Raw genomic sequence first — 22,724 nt, 5'->3', positions numbered from 1 at the left:
TCTCTCAGAAGGCAAGATGGGCAGAGGATCACCAGTTCCCCCAATGCTGTGGTGAAGAATGGTGGAGCAATATCAGAAAGGAGTTTCTCAGAGAAAAACTACAAAAAGTTTGAAGTTATCGTCATCTACAGTGCATAACATCATCCAAAGATTCAGAGAATCTGGAACAATCTCTGTGCGTAAGGGTCAAGGCCTGAAAACCATACTTGATGCCTGTGATCTTCGGGCCCTTAGACGGCACTGCATCACATACAGGAATGCTACTGTAATGGAAATCACAACATGGGCTCAGGAATACTTCCAGAAAACATTGTCGGTGAACACAATCCACCGTGCCATTCGCCGTTTCCGGCTAAACCTCTATACGTCAAAAAAGAAGCCATATCTAAACATGATCCAGAAGCGCAGGCGTTTTCTCTGGGCCAAGGCTCATTTAAAATGGACTGTGGCAAAGTGGAAAACTGTTCTGTGGTAAGACAAATCAAAATTTGAAGTTCTTTTTGGAAAACTGGGACGCCATGTCATCCAGACTAAAGAGGACAAGGACAACCCAATATGTTATCAGTGCTCAGTTCAGAAGCCTGCATCTCTGATGGTATGGGGTTGCATGAGTGCGTATGGAAAGGCACCATCAATGCTGAAAAGTATATCCAAGTTCTAGAACAACATATGCTCCCATCCAGACGTCGTCTCTTTCAGGGAAGACCTTGCATTTTCCAGCATGACAATGCCAGATCACATATTGCATCAATTACAACATCATGGCTGCATAGAAGAAGGATCGGGGTACGGAAATGGCCAGCCTGCAGTCCAGATCTTTCACCCATAGAAAACATTTGGCACATCATAAAGAAGAAGATGCGACAAAGAAGACCTAAGACAGTTGAGCAACTAGAAGCCTGTATTAGACAAGAATGGGACAACATTCCTATTCCTAAACTTGAGCAACTTGTCTCCTCAGTCCCCAGACGTTTGCAGACTGTTATAAAAAAGAAGAGGGGATGCCACACAGTGGTGAACATGGCCTTATCCCAACTTTTTTGAGATGTGTTGATGCCATGAAATTTAAAATCAACTTCTTTTTCCCTTAAAATTATACATTTTCTCAGTTTAAACATTTGATATGTCATCTATGTTGTATTCTGAATAAAATATTGAAATTTGAAACTTCCTCATCATTGCATTCTGTTTTTATTCACAATTTGTACAGTGTCCCAACTTTTTTTCGGGTTTGTAATAATAAGAGATGTTTTTGAGCACCAAATCAGCATATTACTGTGTTTTCTGAAGGATCATATGATACTGAAGACTGGAATAATGGCTAATGTAATATATTTTTAAATACTGTATTTTAAGTTGTATAAATATTTCAAAATGGTTCTGTTTTTACTATGAATTGTGTAATTACTTAATAGTGTAATTAGTGTTATTAGTAATTATTATCTCTGTAAGGAAATAAGCTGTAGTATGACTAATTACAAATGTGTACTAAAAACATCATAACAATTAAAAGTGAATCTTTTGTTTCAACATAAATAGTTGCTGTCGATATAATGACTTTTATGTGTATTTATAATGTCACTGAGATTTTTATCTCATGAGTCATCTTGTTTTGTGTGGCTGTAGACTAAGGCAAAGATAGAAGGCTGTGATTGCTTGGGGTGAGGTAAGCTGTTATGATGGATTAGTGCGATAGACACACCCTGACATGCCATATAGATTTTCTCAGCAGATTAAGAAATAATTTTCATGATTCATTTTGTAAAAAGGAAAATGTGGGTGAAGCTTCAGGAAAATGATGTCCTGACAACAACTGACTGGCACCACAAGAGTACACACAGTCCCACTCCCTTCACTAGCAGTTACAGATTCATGAAATAGGATTGTGAAACTTTTTTTTTTTAGTTACTCTGAATTCCCATCGATGGAGAAAGATGCTTTTTGCCCATAGAATAGTGAAATATCTACCTACAAGGGTCATTCAGACCTTGCTAACCAGCCAAATCTTTTTTGATCTAAACCAGAAGCCCTTCAACTCTCATTCTGCTGTCAGTGTTCTGTAGACATGATGCAATTCCAAACTCAGCCACTAGGGAGTGATAAAAACCGTCAAAACTGTGGAAACACAAAACAGACTTGCCATAAATAATATAATAATAATAATAATAATAATAATAATAATAATAATAATAATAATTTACTAAAAAAAGTTTACCGCTAGCACGTTTTTACTCATTTACTCGTTTTACTCGTTTTTACTACACTACATTTCTCTCTGTTACTGCTGGTTGAAATTACATTTGCAGCTATCCAACTTCACGGTTTTGTGTGTGTGTGTGTGTGTGTGTGTGTGTGTGTGTGTGTGTGTGTGTGTGTGTGTTTATTCCAGATTGTTTGAAATTTCTCAATTTTGCAATTCTTTATTACTGTAATAAAAGTTTTGCAACCGTTCCCACTGTGGCATAGTGATACATGGATGTGTTAGGCAGAATTATTCGTCTTTGTCTTTTAAGCCTATTAAAATATACCAACACATTGTCTGTTTCTAGTCCCTCTTACCTGAGTTCTGTTTATATAAAACAACTCCTTCATTTTAGCACCTTGTACTTACAAAGAAGTCTTTCTCATTCAGTGAAACATTTATCCAAAAGCAAACAGATGTTAGCTGTCACTCACAAGCCAATTGCTTTTCATTAGTGCTGTTATAGATTTAGCCCCTGTTGTGCTGTTATAGATTTAATGACAGTCACCTGTTTTTGCCTGCAGGACACCACACCCTTATTTTCTTATTGCAGGAATACAAGCAGTGTGTATGAGGGGTACTTTGTTGAATTACCAGAATTATACTCTGCAAAATTCATGCCCCAAGCCTGCAACGGCAGGTCACCTTGTCTGCTGCTGGTTTGGGCTTGTTTGTGGTCATGTTACACTACACACCAACTCATATGAAAGTGAGTGACGTGCATTCCTGGAGTCACTGATCAGAATGAACATGAAGTGGTAGAAAACCTTCAAGGAAAACTGTGGGTTTCTTGTGCATTTCCCCGTTTTAAATTCTCCTTTTATTTATTTATTTATGAGTAGAAGAAACTATAACTATCATAAAGATAACTATAGTATATTATTCATCAATATATTCTTCATAAGTCATTGTACTTATCAATAATTAATCACCCTTCTCACTCCTCCCATTTATACATGTTATGATTTTAATTATTTATTAGTTTAAGTGGCTGTGTGTTTTTTGTTGATAGGTGACTAAAGGTCAGACATATATCAGGACTAACAGTATTTACTCCTTTACCGTGGCATCTTCCAAAGAACAGATATGCAGTTGTGTTGTACTTTTTTTATTGATTTTTGTGCTACTGTATCTTGTGTAATCTTCAATTCCAGAGAGAGGATTAATTTAGATTTCTTTGTAATCGTATGTACATTACTGGTCAATAATTGGGGGCCTATCTCTAATACTCACCAAGGCTGCATTTATTTGATCAAAAAAGCAGTAAAAAAAAAAACATAATTTGGGGGAAATATTTATGTTGTTTCTTTCTCTCTTTTTTATATATTTTTTTCACATTTATTATATATATATATTTAATTTTAAAATGTATTTTATTCCTGTGTTTTTTTAGCAGCCATTACTTCAGTGTCACATGATCCTTTAGAAATCATCCTAATATGCTGATTTGGTGTTCATGAAACATTTCTTATTATTATCAGTGTTGATAACAGGCTGAGCTGCTTTATATTTTTGTGAAAACTGCCATGCATTTTTTTTCAGGATTGTTTGAAGACTATAAAAGTGAAATGGAAACCTTTGATCAACTTTGCGCATTTTTGCTGAAAAAGATAATAAAAATATAAGAATAAAAATCTAGTATACCTATATTATGTTCATTCTCCATGCTTTCCCCATTCATGCTGTAATCTTTTTTTTTTCAGTTTTGTAAAAAAAAAAAATGCTTTTTAATTACAATACTGTTAATAACTTGCAATATTCTTGTAAAATGCAATATTTGTTGCATTTATCATGTCTAAACTGTCATGTCTTATCACACATGTATATGTGAACACAGGTTGTTTGTTAAGTTCAGCTTGAATTCGTCTTCAGAGTCTGTCTGACCAGAGGAGAGAATCCGCCCTGCCAGTAACAGTCATTGCACTTTTATATCTAATCTTCACTATAAACGAGCACCTCGTCTACTACTGTCTGTCTACAATTTAAGTGTCCAATTTGAATAGTTATCTTATGTTACGACAAGCCACTTGCTGTCACTCTACCAATTCTGTCAGTTTTCCTTTTCCATTTAGCTGTCTTAACCTGTATTAAAACAGGAGAACTGAAATTTGCCTACAGTGAAAAAAAGGGAACAAAAGATGAGATGAAAGTTCACAAACTTCTCACCTATAAATCACTCTTGTCATGAACATAACACACCTACGTGATGAATATAAATACCAAATGCTGAATGTGTTTGCCATAACCTTTTAAGCTTGTCTTTCTTGTATTATTGCATCTTTGGGAAGCTGTCAATTTTAGTGTAAAAGTACTTTTATCCAGGAGTATAATCTCTTACAGTCTCTAATAATGTCTTTCCTGTTGATTCATAGTTTAGAGATTACATATCTTGAAAAAATCCAAATGGTTTTCCTTTAGGTTCAAAAGACATATATTCATATAATGTTATTAGAAATGTAATGCGGTTCTATTTAAGTACTTAATTTAAATGAATTATATTACAAATCTGTATGGATTTTTTTTTTCAATTAAAAACAATGTAAAAATGTTTAGGCATTCATTTTAAGTTGTTGGTTTTTTAAATATGTGTGTATTATTTTGAAGTGTGGAGGTCACAGAGAAAGGTTGGGCTGCAATAGGACGACTCAAACTCAGATGGCTGAAAGCCAGCAATAGGTACCCAGCAGTTAAGTCTTGCTATCTTTACAACAATGTACAAGTTAGACAGAAAAAGTACAATATATGTCCAACCAATGGAGCGTTTGTATGGAGGAGGCTACAAGGCTACATTAGACCACGTAATGAGTTTAAAGGGTAAATGTTTTTGCATTTTTACTGTAGATAGTGGAGACCGGCTCAAGTCAGCAGTTAATTATTGGGTGGATATAGAAATTGCGAAATATACAAAATATACTCATGCAGTGGTTACATGCACTAATAAAACATTATACACTATTTTGTGCAGTTATAATAATTCTTAATATTTTGGCTGGTCTTTAATTAGTTTTCTCTGATTTGCTGAGCCTGGATCTGCTGTTGCAGTGCACTCATGTCATTTGCAAAAGTAAAATAAAAAGTAGAAATTCTTCATGGTGTCTTAACATGTTCAGATTTGAACATAAAAGTAATATGTACTGTAAGATTTGGAGTATTCTAAGAATTTCCCCTTTGCTCAGGGATTGACATGAAGCAGTTAATGTATAACAGTGTGATTGTTCTCTCGATGTTCAACCCCATAATTCTCCATAGATATCTTAAAAATTGTTTTTTTTGACCGATAAGCTGGCCTTGAGCCACTCCCTGCACTCGATATAAGAGTTTGAGGGAATGTCTGTCATCCCACCTTTTGAGTTTCCAACCTCTCAACTCTCTGTCCTCTCTGACTCTGACGGCTGTGTTGTCCAGAGATGCTGAACTCCAAGAAAACCATGAAGTCTTTCAGCAGTCACTCCTCAGTAAGTGTGAGAAGCAACAGGAGGACCCCCCTCACCCGTTCAGGCATGGTTTCAAGAGAAGGTTGGGGCTCCAGTCCAGCCATATGCCCTCCAATTACAGCTGTAAGGGTCAATGAAAGTCTTCTGGCACCTCTGAACTTGGAGATTGACCCGAACATCCAGGCCATCAGGACTCAGGAGAAAGAGGAAATCAAAACACTCAACAACCGCTTTGCTTCATTCATTGATAAAGTAAGTTATCTCCCTTTTCAGCCTGTCTTTATTTTAATATTTTGTGTGGACCTTATGTTTTCACATCAAATGAAATGCAATGTGTTTGGACCTGCTGGTGTGGCTTGCATGCTGGTGTGAGCGAGGAAGTGATGTGATTGTGATAACAGTAGGCCCAGTTCTATCAGTGTCATATTTTATCAGGACCCCCACTTGACTGAATAACCTGAAGGGACAATGTCCACCCTCTGTCATAAACACACCTTTGTCACTTTTTGAGCAATTTCAGTTTACTACCTGGTGCAATAGCCACTCCCTTAAACATGCTTTTATAGAAACACACCTATCAGTGCACACACAACTAGCTTTGAACTCACATAATCTGTTCAATAAAGCACAGAGACTTTTGCACATTAATATGCATTTAAAAACTCATTATTAAAACTGCAAAAAAATAGCATAGAAACAATTTTTACTCAAAAATCTCAAGTAAATTTCACAATTACAAAGAAACAATAAGTAACAGACTGGAAAAGTATATATAAAACACACACATTACTTTTACTCTCTCTCTTCCTCTCTCTCTCTACACACACACACACACACACACACACACACACACACACACACACACACACACACACATATTACTTTTACTCTCTGCAACTCTGTATAAACTGGATTGATTTTAATAACTTTAATGTATTTAAACTATGCACCAGAGACTTGGAATTTATAAGTATCAGATCGGGACTTGGTATCGGCAGGACTATTTAAATTAATTGCTAAATTTTTTAATAAAGTTTGTATTTAAATAATAGCATTATTATTTTTAATATTGTTATCTAAAAATATACCTACAGTATATAAACTTAGTCAAAATGGCTCAAAATTTAATTTATTTAATAATAAAAATGAGGCTGAGTGATAAAATTCAGTGTGTTTAATAAATTAGTACTGTTTTTAACAACATTGCAATTATTCAGCTGGCAAATATATTTCAAAAAAAAAAAAAAAAAACTTTTAGTAGACAAACATTTGGACTTTTATACAGTAATGTCTTGGACATTAGTCCCTCACAGCCTTGTTTTCATCCATGTTATACTCAATATGGCATCTAATTTTATAATAAAATAAAATAAAATTAAAGTCATGAAAAACATGAATGTCCATGTAATCTGACAACTATCTATACACATGTATGCATTATCATTTACCATAAGAAAATATTGCTTTCTTTTTTTCACACTTTGTCTTTCCCCAGGTGCGCTTCCTGGAACAGCAGAATAAGATGCTGGAGACTAAGTGGTCTCTCCTGCAGGAACAGACGAGCCACCAAACCAGCATTGATATTATGTTTGAGTCCTACATTGCTAACCTGCGCAGACAGCTGGACAGTCTAGGCAATGAGAAAGTGCGTCTGGAGTATGGCCTGCGGGACATGTCCAGCCTGGTAGAAGACTTCAAGAGCAAGTGAGATCACTGGAAACATCTGCACAGTGTCTTAAATCTTGCTTGTTTGTACACTTAAGTATTTAAGGACATTCCACAAACACATTCCAACAAACTTTGTACGTTCCTCCTCAGGTATGAAGATGAAATTAACAAACGGAGTGACTCTGACAATGAATTTGTGCTCCTTAAAAAGGTCAGCACATAATGTAAAAGCACACACAGATCATGTACTTTTAAAAACTGATTATAATGATATTATTAGATATATATTTCTTTACTGTGCCTCTGTTAGGACGCTGATGTTGCTTACCTGAATAAAGTGGAGCTGGAATGTAAATTGGACAGCTTAACAAATGAGATCAACTTCCTTTGGCAGATTTACGAGGCGGTACCATTCACTCCCTTCACATTTCAAATAAATCTTTTAGTATAGTCATGCAATTCACTTTGCAGATAGAATTTATTGTGTTAACTGATAGTAAAACATAAATCTTAAGCAATGGAAACCCTTTAAAAAAAAAGTGGTAAATGGAGGCAAGAACAGCACAGTAATTCTAGTTCCATGTCTACAGGAGCTCCGTGAGCTCCAGACTCAGATAAAGGACACATCAGTTGTTGTGGAGATGGACAACAGCAGGAACCTGGATATGGATGCCATTGTGGCTGAAGTTCGTGCTCAGTATGAGGAGACTGCCAACCGCAGCCGTGCCGAAGCAGAGAGCTGGTACAAACGAAAGGTGACTTAACTTTCTTGCATCGCATGTTTTAACATGCTTATTTGCTTGCATTGTAATATTCAAGCTTTTCGAAAAATGCTCAAATGAACCGTAAATATGAGTTTATGTGTATGGGTCTTTATGTGAATGTTCATGTGTGCTATAAAATATTAGTATGAAGAAATGCAGTTGACAGTAACCAAACATGGGGATGACCTGAAAAGCTCAAAGGCTGAAATCGTAGAGTACAATCGAAGAATTGCACGTATACACTCTGAGGTGGAACTTGTTAAGGGACAGGTAAGAACTTTATTTAACACTATTGTCTTCTATAGCTGATTTAAACCCATTTCTCATGATTACTCATTGTTAATGAACTTTACGTAGTTATTGAACTGAACTAATCAACACTGAACTGGCTTGAGCTGATTAATAATGACTCTATTGTCTAAAGCTGCTTTACAGCAGAATCTGAATGTATGCCATACTTAATTTGACCATTCAGTGTCAACTCAACAGTCAAAAACAACAAACAGAAAAAAGTGTCAGCAAATGTCACTCTAAATGTCAGTAAACAATGCACAACATACTTGATTATTTTTGGTGACATCTGAAAAGAACAAAGCAAGCATTCTTTCAGTAAATCTGGGTAAAGTGTATTATATGTGAGTTGATCTGAGATTATCTCAATTAATCCCAGCTGATCTTAAATTATATGTCAGAGTGTGGGAAGTATGTAATCTTTTGTCTCCTCTCATTTTAGCATTTAAACCACGAGGCACAGATCAAAGAGGCAGAAGAACGAGGTGAACTAGCTGTGAAGGATGCAAAACTGCGTCTGCAGGAGCTGGAAGCAGCTCTTCTCAGAGCTAAACAGGATATGGCTCGTCAGGTGCGTGAGTACCAGTCACTGATGAACATCAAACTGGCTCTGGACATTGAGATCGCCACCTATAGGAAACTCCTGGAAGGAGAAGAGAGCAGGTGGGTGCAGCTTCAGACTTGAGTGCTTGTTATTAAAACAGAACAGAGAATTACAATGGATTCTTAAGGAAGTCATGTATTTATTGTGTTCCTTCGCAGACTGTACGGTTCATTCCAGACTCTTACCATCTCTAAACCACACTGTGAGTTACTTTATTCATATAAAGCATCTCTTTTTTATACAAATATATTCTTTTTGAACTATTTCACACCATATATGTATGCATATATGTAAGGTGCAGCTTTTGTAAAAGTGCTCTGATATCGTTTTTCTTAGCCTTACTTACAAGAGTCTCATCCCAAAGTTCTGGGAAAGATGTTCAGAAAACTGGACTGGTTAAGCAGGAAGTTAAGGGTGACAGCGCTAGCAGCCTCACCAGCAGCACTGCCACCATCACCAAAAGCACAAAGACCACCATCACCACTACCAGTGAGACAGGGAAGAAACTCGTAGCTATGGAGGGAAGTGTGCAAGTGATGGATAAGTCTGCAGACAAACAAGAGGAGGATGTTTTTGAATGATGGAAGAACAGATGGATTGTGTTGTGCACAGGGCCCAGGATCAGGTTTTTATATGTTGGCCTCCACCCCCTCCCCTGGGTTCCATGAGCATATCTAGTTTAGTATCTGTTGCTGAGGTGTGGCAGATCAAACTGAATTACAGTGCATTGCATTAAATATGCAGTATATTTCTACGGCCCTGCGACAAATCCATATATTCTCTTCTACAGTGTTTTGTACCCTATAACTAAAAATGACTAAATGTCTGTCACTGTGAGCACAGTCAGAAAGTATGAGAAACATATTTTGTGCACTTTTCTGATTACTATTGAGGCCTATATTCAAATAAAGTCAATACATGCAAAACAGTTTTCGACATTGAATTTTTAAGACTTTATCATTTCTTTACATGGGTGCAAGAAATAAACATTTTGTTCCAAATATGTAGAAAATGTATCTGAATATAAGCCTGCTTTATCTATCATTTTTAACGTAAGAGTAAGTGCGGCAATTTGTACAATTTGTACTTTGTGCAAAGGTTCCAGTAACATTTGCTTCCATATATTTTCCCTGTACAAAAACTGGTATTTTGTTATTATATTGTTTTCACTCATTATTATAATAATAAATTCACTGGTTTGTAGCACAAATAGTTTTACGGGTTATGGTGGCACTTTGTTAGTTTTTTTACCTATAGCAGCTAATGAATTGGAAGTTGTGCACACAGAGAATAGAATTCACAGAAAATAGCTTAATTCTGTGTTGCAAAGAGTCTGCTTGAGAGTTAAAATGCAGCATAGAAACGAAGATGTCAGGATTGCACCCCATCCCTCCAGCTGACTTGTTTAAAAAAAATTGATGCATGGCAACAAAGCAACTTTCTTTGAGCTTTCACTTTTCTGTTGTTCTGCATATTACAGTATCTTCGAAGTTGCCTGTTTGAATGTGATCCTTCATTGTACTTTTATTCTGATCCAACTGGAAGGGTTGTGCACATAAAAGAAAAGTTTGTATTTAATGGGTCTTTTTTCTTTCTACAGAAAAATATTATTTTGTGTATTTGGTGTAATGAAATGTGTTTATGTGGTTTAAGGTTAAAAAAACACATTATTTCCATATACTGTACATTATTGTTTCTCCTCTATGCCCCGCCTTCTGAAACTCGTCGATTTTTACAAGGCTTATCATTCTGAAAAACAAGGTGTGCTCTGATTGGCCAGCTATCCAGCGCGTTGTGATTGCCCCAAGCGTGTGACGGAAATGTTACACCTCTTAACATATTGTGATGCCTTGTCCGGCCGGAGCAACGAAACATAAACATAAAACCAATTATAAACGTGATATAAACATGATTTCTAGTCATGCCTTCTTTTGGAAGGCAAAAACAAAGTAGTTTCGCTTTCTCAACGAAACAGTGTCACTCACTGCCGCCTTGAGTGAGCAGAGGCTGGAGGCCTAGAGTGAGCCGCGGTCTAGATTGAGCCGCGGCCGGCTTGAGTGAGCAGAGGCAGGCGGCTTGAGAACGGTGCGGCAGGCAGATTCTACGAAGGAGCGTACCTTGGGCTTGCAGCAACCACATGTGATGACCCCGGGCTTCATCCACGGTTAATCCGATTCAGCGATCCACAGTGCAAAGTTGATGTATTTCCTCAGCGACCAGCACGGATCAGCTCCAGGCATGACGAAGCGAATATCATCATCTTTTGGAAGGCCAAACAAAGTAGTTTCGCTTTCACAGTGAAACACACTGCCTCCATACGACATGGCGGCAGCAACAACAATACTACAACGAGAATAAAAGGTACACCTTCTTACTTTGCATGAACATCTGGATGGCGTTATACAAATCTTCCCACATACTGACGTAGATATGTGGGGGCGCGTTAGAACGAGCCATTTCAGGGGGGCATGGACGAGTCTCAGCTTTTATAAAGAATATCTATTTGGATTTGAGACTTTAGTCTTTGCAACTTCACAGATCTTCTTCATTCACCAAGAGCTTGTAACATTCCAAAGAGAAAGGAAAATTTGAAATCACAACATATGACCCCTTTAAAACTAAAAAAAAAATATTTTCACTATATTTACAAATATTTATTTTATTATAGAAAGTCTTGGCTGAAATGAGCTGGAAAAAAATCCAAATGATAGGAACATTTATAATACAACAACAACAAAAAAATATTGGTTCTAATTATGACAAGAAAACTAATTTGCTTGCATCTGAAACTTTAATAATAAATTAATTAATTAATTGTGCAGATTAATATTGACGATTGTCTTAAAGCGAATGTGATACATGCAACTCCAGCATTTCCTAGCATGTCCTAAATAAGTCAAAGAAGCATATCGGACAGTATTACTAAGTATACAGGCCAAATGGAGAGCAGTAATAGTAATAGCCGGATTTATGACAGTGTCTCCTCCCCCTTTAGCAAACACTGCCCTATAAGGGCTGCAGTTGCAAGGGAATTTAGACTCCACACCTATGAAGTGGTGTAAGCCTTAAACTGCTCAGACTGGACAAGCCTAATCCTTCACAGCATTTTAGCACTTTGGAATTATTTTAGAAATAATCCGTTACTTTCACAAATTAATTAAATGATCAATTGTATTTGATGATGATATGTATAAATGATTATTCATGTATTTAACCAAAAAGTAAAAAAAAAAAAAAAAAAAAAAAGGTGTCATTGTGGTGATAAATAGTCCTTGTGGTGGTGACAAATCACAATAGGTTAGTACCGTATCAGGAATTTCTCAAGTCTTGCCACAACATGCACAGAGATATTATGTTCGGCTTTATGTGCCCTCGTTGACTCCAGTTGTGTAGTTATTTAGTAGTTATTACTACGGTTAAATAAAAAGCAGTTATGACAGTAATTGTTTTCTGTGGTTTGTTATACAAAAGGTAGAACAAGCTAAAAGGTGAGGTAAGAAAAAATAGTAAACCCTTGTAGAGAATACCACGCATAGCAGCAGCAGCAGTGTGATTTTGGTGACAAATGTTGACATGTTGGCCCCAGGTATTTAACCCGGTTCCCAAGGTGTACCACACCTTAAACACACCCAACTAACCAATCCCCTAAGATTCATATCTTCCCTTCCTCACCCCCCTTTTGCAACACATACACCTTTATTCTCTCTGACCTTCTGCAATCAACAACTGTTCTAGTCTGTTCTAGTTTCTCCTTCCTTGACCTTTTACTCATCCCTGTTAGTGATTTATCATAGTATTTTTTTTTATAAAAAACCCTTACACTTCTTTCACTCTCTTTGTCAGTCACTCACTTTCTTTGCAGGCCTCAACAGGCCAATACTTTATTGTGAATACCAACAGAAACTCAAGGGATTAAAGGGCTGATGCTCTGGTCAGGCCTCTCCATAAGCCTACTTAGCTGCACTGTTATATTTTTATTTCCCATTTATGAGGGAGAATTTAATTAAGATGTTTTGAATGACATTTTGTATTGGATTTGTATCTATTAATAAAATTAATTTTTTTTGAACGTCATTTAGTATTGTTAATGTTATGATGCCTGCATCACATAACAAGCACTGCATTTATAGCTTTTCTGATGTGGTATGCATACTTGGTAGCTCACCTGGTAAAGCATTGCACTCACAATTTGGAGATCTTGGGTGGGATATGATTCCTGTGGAAATTGAGTCATGATAAATGAGCTCATATTTGCAGAAGCCAGCTAAAATTTAATCTCGTTATCTTTTTTGGTTACACTATTGGTAAAGTTTAGGGTAGGGTTTAGTGTAGGTTGCAGATGTTATTCTCAAAAATGATAGAGCATGAGCCATTTAGCGACAATCACTTGGTATTCATTTCTGACTAATGTAATAAAACATTGGCAGATTTTCATTTACCTGTTTCGGATAATACTGAACGCACTTTTAGAGGCACTCACTAGACATTTAAATTTGTTGCGAAATGTACAAAAAGCAACGTAATATCATTTTGCACAAATGATATTATGCCACAGTCATGTTTTTCTAATTAGCCTGCCTTGCAAAAGTTTTGGCTTTTATCAAGACAGATCTGTTTTTTGGTTAAACATTTTACAAAGGTCAGATGTTTTGCAGAGTGATAAACAAATGAAATTGCAAAATACACATGCATATACTTGCAATTTGCACCAGCACATGCAAATTGAGTATGCGTACAGATATCTGTTGTTTAGTAGCAGCACATTCACTTCACCTCAACCATTCCCAATGCAGAAAATTATTCAACGGCATCTTTCCTCATTCTTTTACAATTCTTGTGGTATCCCTCCCTCTCCACAATAGCATCTCCACCTTTCATTTGTAGTATAGTTCTGGCTACTATTTGCCATTCTTTCAGCAGAAAGAAGAAGAAATTCCCATTTGTAAAGAAGTGCATTTGCATGCGCAATTATTATCACATGTTTTTGCATAGTTGAGCTAGTGTTCATTTCTCTGTCCGAGTGTACATGACACAAAACGTAATTGCAAATTTAAAGGACTAAATACTAAATAGTGTCTTTCAGAGAATATGCACAACCCCAACACCAACTTTAATATGATTAACGTGTATACATGGTAGATGAAGCCTTATTGCATTATCTCAGTCCTTTTAGTTTGAATGTCCAAAAATGTACAGGTACTAATTTAGTAGAACATTTTTAAAAGGTGAATTGCTTTAGTCAGACTAAAACGACCTTTTAAAGTGCATGTATATGCACTTTAATTATTTACTGCGACTTCACTGTAAAGGCCATGTGGCAACTTGCCTTTCTATTACAGACAGCAGTCCAAGTCAGTTTACCTCTTTCTTAATCTGTCATTTTCATTTACAAATGTGAACATGTGAAACACAATATGCAGGCTAGAACAAACTGGATCTAGGGTAGGAGGGTGGCCTAAAAGGGGAAAGCCCACTTATAGCCTGTTTTTGATTATGTTTATCTTACATAATAGTGTGCACATTGTAAGCACTTGACAGTGTAAACAGATTTATGTCAGCTCCGTTATAGTCCCAAAACTCTCTATAGAATGCCCTGTCTGTGCTTGAGAGAGAGAACAAGGAGTGTGTTCAACATGAGCGTCCCTTGTCAAAGTTTTGACAGAACCTGTTGTTCAATGTACACATAAATCTGGTTAGTTCCCAACCCACCACCGCCTTCTTGAAAGACAAAATATTATTTTTTTTCTTTTAATGATGTTTTTGAATTTTTTTGTGATGTTGTTATTTTTTTTTTTTTGGGATATGTGTATAGAGACTTTTTTTTTTTTCACAGTGCATTTTTTAATTAACAAATTATAAATGCATTTAAGGGGAAGTGTTTTTAGTGCAGTTTTTCAGAATCATTGTTAAGTGGGCTGAGCACATACTGACACAGTTTTGAATACATCCAGGTATCGTGCAATTAGGGAAATGCAAAATGCTTTAAACTTTTGTAAGTATTAATGGTAAAACTGCTGGGGGTTGTCTGCAGCACAGCATTCAATTTCACTTACAAAGTTTTTATTGAACATTTAAAAATTCCATTGTTAATTTTCTGTTTCTACCAGCAGAGAAACCCAATGAATTTATTAACTCTGATTTTGCTTTCTTGTGATGTCTTTGTCATGTTAAAGGGTATTGAGTATTGAGGTTTGCTGTGCATACATTCCTCTTACTTGGGCTTTGGGGACACCTCAAACACACTCCCATATTCTTTCTCACTCCCTCTCTCTTTATTTGCATAAACTGATGGATATTTCTGAGAGGTGTGTCTCATTCTTAAGCTGTAGTAAACAATGAAAGTAGCTGTTTCAACTGTTCTGCTCCATTTCTCACCATCAATCGCTCCTTAGGTGTTAAGTCCACTCGATACTGGAATGAAACTTGAGAAACCAACAAAGCACAAGAGCTGAAATCACTGATTTAAGATTTTCTTCATTTTAGGACAGTTTTAACTGCATTAGACTTATTTTATCCAGTAAATGCTTCATCCTATTATTTTGCAAATCTACCAATGGTGTGCTGCAAGATAAGTGATACTGCAAAATTCATTCTCATGTGAATGCAATGTTTAGTAGATTTTAAGCATATAGTGGGATCCAAATGAAAAACCTTTAAATATTTAATTTAAACTTATAAAGAAATGAAGCAAAGACTACTACTCAAATGTAAGCAAATTTGTGAACTCCTTTGTACAAAAGGTCATTTTTCTTTCCTATTGAAACTACTGATACTCCTTGGATCATCCTTAAGTCATGCTGGATAACCTGTCGAGCATCATGTTTATTAAACACGAATATGGCTAGTGGTGTGTGTTTACTCTATAGAGTAAGGTACAGAACATTCCTTTGAACATACATATGTGTATGAGGTCATTGACTGCTGCTGCAAGCCTGCCAGAGCTATTTGTTTGTGTGTGTGTGTGTGTGTGTGTGTGTGTGTGTGTGTGTGTGTGTGTGTGTGTGTGTGTACATATAGGTGTGTGGGCATCAGTGGAGTTTGGTAGATCAAGGTGCACAAAACAGAACACTTACACAGACACTCCCAACATAATCAATCAGTCATATGATCTTATTGCTGCTTTTCTCTCTTTTTTTATTTTTTATTTTTTGCATGGGTGATAGTGAATTATCTTATAGGGATGTTTGAGATGCATACTGTAATCTGGAACTCATATGACCTGGTATGATAAAAGGTTTTTTTTTTTTCACCTTGTCTTTTAAAATAACACTGTCACACTTTAAGATACATACACTGACATGTGACAACTATTTCATGGAGTATTTGCAGTGATACATGTATAGACCTGAGCACTTAAGTTTACTTAGTTTTCTTAGTTGTCAGTGTTTCTCAATGCTGACACTGAAGGAGATTATTTAGCGACATTTCCTTCTGCCAGAAGCGGTAAATCCTCACACTTGTCTGTCTTTGAGACAGTGGGGGCTTTGTTCAAGGCCTGTCAGCTAATCAAACTTCCAGTGTCCCATAAAGGCGAGAGTAACCTGTATGGGTGTAGATGTGTGTGGAGGGAGTGTCCACTTGTTCAAACACATATACCCTCAGCATAAGGGTGATACCATCTTTTGGTAGATAAAATCTTTGATTATTGCTGTAACACATAAGTTTTATAAGTAGTATACATTTTATTGATTCTGAATTTGTGAATGAGAAGTTATTCATAGAAAACATACATACAGCTCTAAAACTGCAAACTACAAGTGCGAAACTCGTAACCCCCTTGACCCCACCCACATTTTATGTGTTTGGATGACTGCAGTCACAAAGAGATAAGCCTGAGGAACGATCCACACCCTCAAGGCCTTGTGGATTGAACATTCACTAACCTGTCGCTCTAGGACAAGACTGTGTGTCATTCAGACTGAGAAAGCTGCATGTCACATTTACATGTAGCGAACACATACATAAACCCACTTAGACACCACAAATATGATTCAGTTCACCTGAAAAATGGGCAAATTCAAGGGAACATCTGCTGTAAAGGTGAAATAATACAGTTGAAATTGTGGGTTTAACCCAGATGCATGTGGCTGTTGAAAGGTTACAAAAGAAATGCATGTGATTGGTTGCTGCGGGTTGCTATGAGCAATGTTACTACAAAGACTGTCCGCTGCCATTGTATTTATGTGATAATGTCATTTAAAGGCTTTGTTTTGTTGTTAGGAAATCACTCATTATGGCCTCAAATTTATTGAATGAGTTCCGTTTCTCAACTCATATTCTCATTTTACAGTGTTCTCAGAATAAAGCCATAAAGTAATATAAAATAATTGTACAATAAGTTTCAGTTTAGCAATGCTAGTTAATTTATTAGAGTAACAGTGAATAACATTTTTTACATTTGTTAATATAGTTTAATATAGTTACTACTAGTCAATTGGAATTTGTTTCTTTATAATGCATTAATTCATTTCATACCATTTGATAGGTTAAAAATGTAGACATTAACATTAATAAAGTTTAAATGATGTAAAAGTATAGTTTTGCATTATAAAGGGTGTTCATGACTGATTGCAATAGAAACACTGGTTTAAGTTAAAAACATTTATTAAATATTAGTTAATTAATTGAATATGAATAAAACGAAAATGACCAAAATAGGACATTTACATGATTTTTATAACATTCAGCAAATAAGTTAATTTATTGCCAACGATTGTGAAAATTCATTATGTTTATTGAAAGGTTATTTGCTTAAAAGTAGTTTCATAATGCATTAATGTTTCTTGAAATGTTCCAAATGTATTAGTATATGTAGAAATTTATATTAATTTAGATTGAATGCTGTAAATTTTTTGTTCATTTTTATACCTAATATACTAAAAAAACACTATTGTAAAATGTTACCAATAGTTTTTATTCACGCAGTTATCCTTTTTAGTTTTAAATTCTTCTAATATGCAGTAATCGCAGCTTTCATTACTCCAGAGTAATGACCACAAATGAAAGTAGTAAAGTAGATTAAAAAGTTAAAAGTTTCTCACGCAGCTGAGGCATAAAGTTCTCAGCATTATGGGCAATCATATTTAGGATTCTTGAGTTAATGTTTTGATTGACAGTTCCTTTGTGCATCCTATCAGATTTTTACATAGTTGTGATCAAATGGGTAACTAAAGATTAAACTAAAGGATAGACAATGTCAAAACTAATAAGAAAAATGTGTGTGCACAAATACAAGTGCAACAGATTAGACAGAGTACAACAGATAAAAAACAGCAGATGCTTCAGTGGCATTGGGCAAGAAAAGCTTGAGTTTGTATGTTCCACTGTGAGGTTGCTATGGTGAAAGTGCTTGGCATAAGTTACCAAGGGCAGAGTGTATGTGAATTGTGACTGTATGTCACCATGGAGATAAAAGACGACTGGAATCAATGGTTTTAGTTAATGCACTAGCAACAGAAAAAAAAAAAAAAAAAAACCTACAAGTGAGCTAATGTCTGTTTTTTCCCTTGCATAGTTCTAACAGGAAGCCCACCCCCTTTAACAGAAGAAGGTGGAGCTAGAAGGCTGTAGTTACATAACAAAACTTCAGCAGTAGGGTACTACTGTTACCTAATTTTCTCTATATACATATTACTTATGAAAACGACAATTGAAATACATAATTTAGTTTAAATATTGCAAAAGCGAGTCAAAATGTTTAAAAAGTGCAGTTCATTACTGTTTTTAGACTTATGAATGGAACACATGAAGTGAATGAAATGAAGAGGAGGAATGAATCAAAGCTCACTGTATTACGGTGAACAGGAAGTCTTCGTCATAAATGCGGTGGTTGCTAGGCACTGTAAAAACAAAAAGCAACAATAGTTAATGTTACAGGAATACCGTCTTCTGACTGTTGAGACAAGTCCGAGCTAAGATATTTTATCCTTTGTAAACAAATGTGATCTCATTGCTTTATGCTAACACTTCAAAATAGGAATCCAAAACTAATTTTAGAATAGACAAGCACTTCCATGGGAAAAATACTCTGTGGTCATGTTACTGTTAGCTGCTAGATTAAAGGAGCATTACCATAAGATGGGAAAATATGACTATCCGCTAATGATGTAGAAATTAACAATTGTACACCACCCAACCGCCCTTCTCTGACTTCATCTCTCTGACTCTGTCACTGCCTAAAAGACTATCAGGGCTAGACAATACAGCTTGGGAAGTCTCCTAGGGTTTAACTGGTTAGCATCTGCTGGTTGATGACGTAACTACCATCTGAATGTAAAAGATTATTTCTGAATTGACAGCCTTTGAAAAGTCATTAGAAAAATATTTTTTGCAAGCAAAATCCATCCATCCATTTTCAAATCTGCTTGTCCTGTGTAGATTTGTGGAACGCTGGAACCTAGTGTTGCATTTAACATAAATTGTATATATCTCATTGTATTTGTGTTTGTTTTATGGATGTTTGTGATTGACAGATTGTGACAGAAATGTTCAAGCTGAATCGAATTCAATATTAGGATTTTAAAATAATTAAGAAATGTTTTTATTACATAGGCCATGCAAAAAAAAAATTAAACTATGAAAACTTACATGATTTTATTAAAAATAGTTAATAATCAGGTAATTTAATTATTGGCAAAAAATGGAATTCATTGTCATTAAAGGTTATTTGCTTAAAGTTAGGTTAGGCGATTTCGGAAAGGCTAGAAATAGAAAGCTAGATCTGATCCCTGCAGATCCCTGCTGTCAGATTACCTTATGTGTCAAAGCGCATAATATGTGTACCTTATGTGTACAAAGCGCATAATATTACTATAATAATGCCTTCTGCTCGGTCTGCAATAGCGTAGGCCTAATGAACCACGCTGATGACGTATCATGTCTGCGCGAACAGGGTGCGCAGAGTTATGCAAATACATCCGTTGACAGGCAGGTAATGTTCGGAACGAATTATCTAATTGGTCAAACATTTCACAGTCCTACGCCTTCCACAGATGATATAAATACATATAAATACATTTAGATGTACTTAACTAGTTGATTGCTATATAGGGATGTTAAGAGACTTAACAAAAATGTTTTTGAACCAAATCACCTACCCTGCCTTTAAAATCTTGGTGGAGTTTTCACTGAAACTTTATAGGTCATAGAGAACATAGGCTAATACTCAACATTAGTAATTGTGTGCTGATGTCTTGAGCTACTGTAGGCTGTGTTTAATTTATATCTGCTTCACACCAGCGGATCACACCATAAGTATTATTATGTTTTATTACTTCATTTTTTTTTAACCTTTTTAGGCTTACACTTGTCTAACTATCATAATATGGACAGATCTGAACCTGTTTTATTTGGAAAATGAACTGACATTATGAATGAGTAATTGCTCAACATGATGTTGAACAAGTAGGTAATTGCTGTCTGTAGTAATGATATCCGAATGAGTAGTAAATGGCCAGGAGCAACTGGCAATAAACTGATGTATCCGCCGTATTTAAGCAAATCCTTTCATTCATGAAGTCTTAATGTCCTGCCTGGAGCTGCAATAATATTCAAGCACCCATAAATCTCCATCTCGCTTTTTAAAATCTTGCTCTTCCTAGTGTCTATCATGTACATTTTTATAGAATGAATCACATATTGTGAAAAAAGTGAACTTTGTCGTGTAATGTCTTTTGGTCAGATTTTGTTGCTTAACCATTCCAGCTGTTTTTAATTCAGTGGTCTTCTGAAATGGTGTATAAATGTCAGAAATGCTCATAAAATAAAGAAAAAGTCCTGCATTTTTTACTTAGTTTCTGTATTCTGTACTTTAAAGTCTAAAAACTTTATTGTGCAGAGGAATAATAAAACAAATGTCGATGGGACATGTTAGCACATTCATGTGGCAAGTTGTCACAATTGGAAAATGTGTTTTTTTAATCATTATTTTATAATTGTTTTAATACAGAATGTGCGGTTTACTACAGAAGTCCTTAAATATCTGTTTTAATGGATTGTCAGTAATATTTAAGCAGAAAACACACAAACCTGCATTTAATAAAAAAAATGCAGTACATAATATACAAAAATGCCAAACCAAGGTTATGATTAACATAAATTAGAATTGCATAAAATAGCACAATATAAAAACTTGCCCCTGACTTTTTTGGTTAAAATCCACCTAAATATAGTTGAACCTGGTTTCCCCAGCCTGTATGTGTGTGTGCATTTTTATTTCTATTGAGTGCAGTAAATCTGTTGAAATTATGGGTGTGCCTGAAACACATAAAAAGTGAAGGCTCTGTGAACTGGGCTGGCACACTAAGAGGTATGATTGCGGCTGTTTATATGAGCACCCTCATTGTTTGAACGTATTCTCCGTTGGTATACAGCATTTTCAGAAGTTGCTATCTCACTGACAGTGAGTAATAAGATACTCCAGAGTGAGTTTCTCTAAGTTCTTTAAGCCAACACCCATTCACTATAAGAAGGCATACTCATGTTATGAGGTAGGAGAAGGAGGAGAAAAGAGGCATGTAGAGACAGAGCCGTTTATACACTTCTTCCACTCCTTGGCCTTTGAAACAAAATACAAATCAAGGAAGAACGAAAAATAAACACACAGTAGATACAAAAGTATCTGGCTCAGTGCTGCACACATAATCCTAATAACCAAGATTTTCTGCAACCTCTGACAACCACAAACTAAAATTTCCATCAAATTTTTTGTTGTGTGAAAAATCTGAGGTGATTTAATTAAGTTTTTAGGGTGTTTCTGGATCCACCTATTACACATTGATGGTGAGTGTTGTAAGTAATGGCCTGTCTGTGCACATGCAATTAAGATTTATTTTTGTATAAGTGTTGCTTGTGTGTCTTGTGCATGGAATATCTGGTACATCTTGATGACCTTCAAGAGAAAAAGTTAGACAATAGCAACTTTGGGTGGATGGAATGTGTGTAATTAGTGACATTAATTTTATTTGTTCCTTCTTAAGAAGGTAAGTTCTGCCGAACCGGGACAGGTGTAACACATCATGGGAGTGGGCTTCAGTCCACCATTGTCTGGAAATACAGACCCGACTGGTCTCAATCACCTAATTTCTTAGAATTCAGTTATTTGAGTCTCTTCTCTTGAAACCTGGGTTTGTTTATTGGGTAAGAAGATTTACTTCATGCAGTCAATATGAATGGATCCAGTTTGTTGATGCAGGCCTTCCTTCTTAAGAAGCCCCTTTCTCTGGAAGTCCCAAACATGTCTTTACAAAACAATGTCATTTTGGCATGATACTGTCTAAATTTCAACATACCTCATTTACCAAATACAAACTGTATAAAACCTGCTGATTCTGGCTTGGTAGCATCAAGGCAGTCTTACATGCAATTCAGACATACCACAGTAAAGTCCCCCAGGCAAGTGAACAAGCCTCTAAAAGGCATGTTAATCCAGGTGTGCAACATTTAGCAGTAGATGGTCTCGTTGTATAGTGATCAGTTTTAAAAATGTGAAAGATCTTATTGTAGAGTTTTAAAGTAATTATTTCTGTATATTGCTGCAAATGCTTAATGTGAAAGAACACCTAAAATAACGAGTCCTTTTCAAAGCAGTTTGAAATGGAAATACTGAATGTATCGTCCATGAAAAGGACAATGAAAAGTAATAACAATCCCATCCACCCATGCATTATTAAAAATTCAAATTAATGAATGTACTGTTCAGTTGTGGTTTTCTTCTGTTAACT

At 35.8% G+C, this 22,724-nt stretch overlaps 1 protein-coding gene across 1 annotated transcript; it reads left to right on the top strand.

Moving 5' to 3' along the window:
• The first annotated feature begins 5,574 nt into the window (after positions 1-5,574).
• Positions 5,575-9,929, top strand: zgc:158846 (uncharacterized protein LOC100009654 homolog). Its single transcript, XM_042726172.1, has 9 exons — positions 5,575-5,928; positions 7,172-7,380; positions 7,495-7,555; positions 7,655-7,750; positions 7,935-8,099; positions 8,253-8,378; positions 8,842-9,062; positions 9,162-9,205; positions 9,340-9,929. The coding sequence occupies exons 1-9, from the start codon at positions 5,650-5,652 to the stop codon at positions 9,582-9,584; spliced, it is 1,446 nt and encodes a 481-aa protein (XP_042582106.1). The 5' UTR covers positions 5,575-5,649; the 3' UTR covers positions 9,585-9,929.
• The last annotated feature ends 12,795 nt before the right edge of the window (positions 9,930-22,724 follow it).

This window comes from Cyprinus carpio, chromosome B6, assembly GCF_018340385.1.
Source record: "Cyprinus carpio isolate SPL01 chromosome B6, ASM1834038v1, whole genome shotgun sequence".
Classification (NCBI taxonomy): Eukaryota; Metazoa; Chordata; class Actinopteri; order Cypriniformes; family Cyprinidae; genus Cyprinus; species Cyprinus carpio.
The sequence above is the reverse complement of the archived record's forward strand: the minus strand, read 5'-3'. Positions and strand labels throughout refer to the sequence as shown.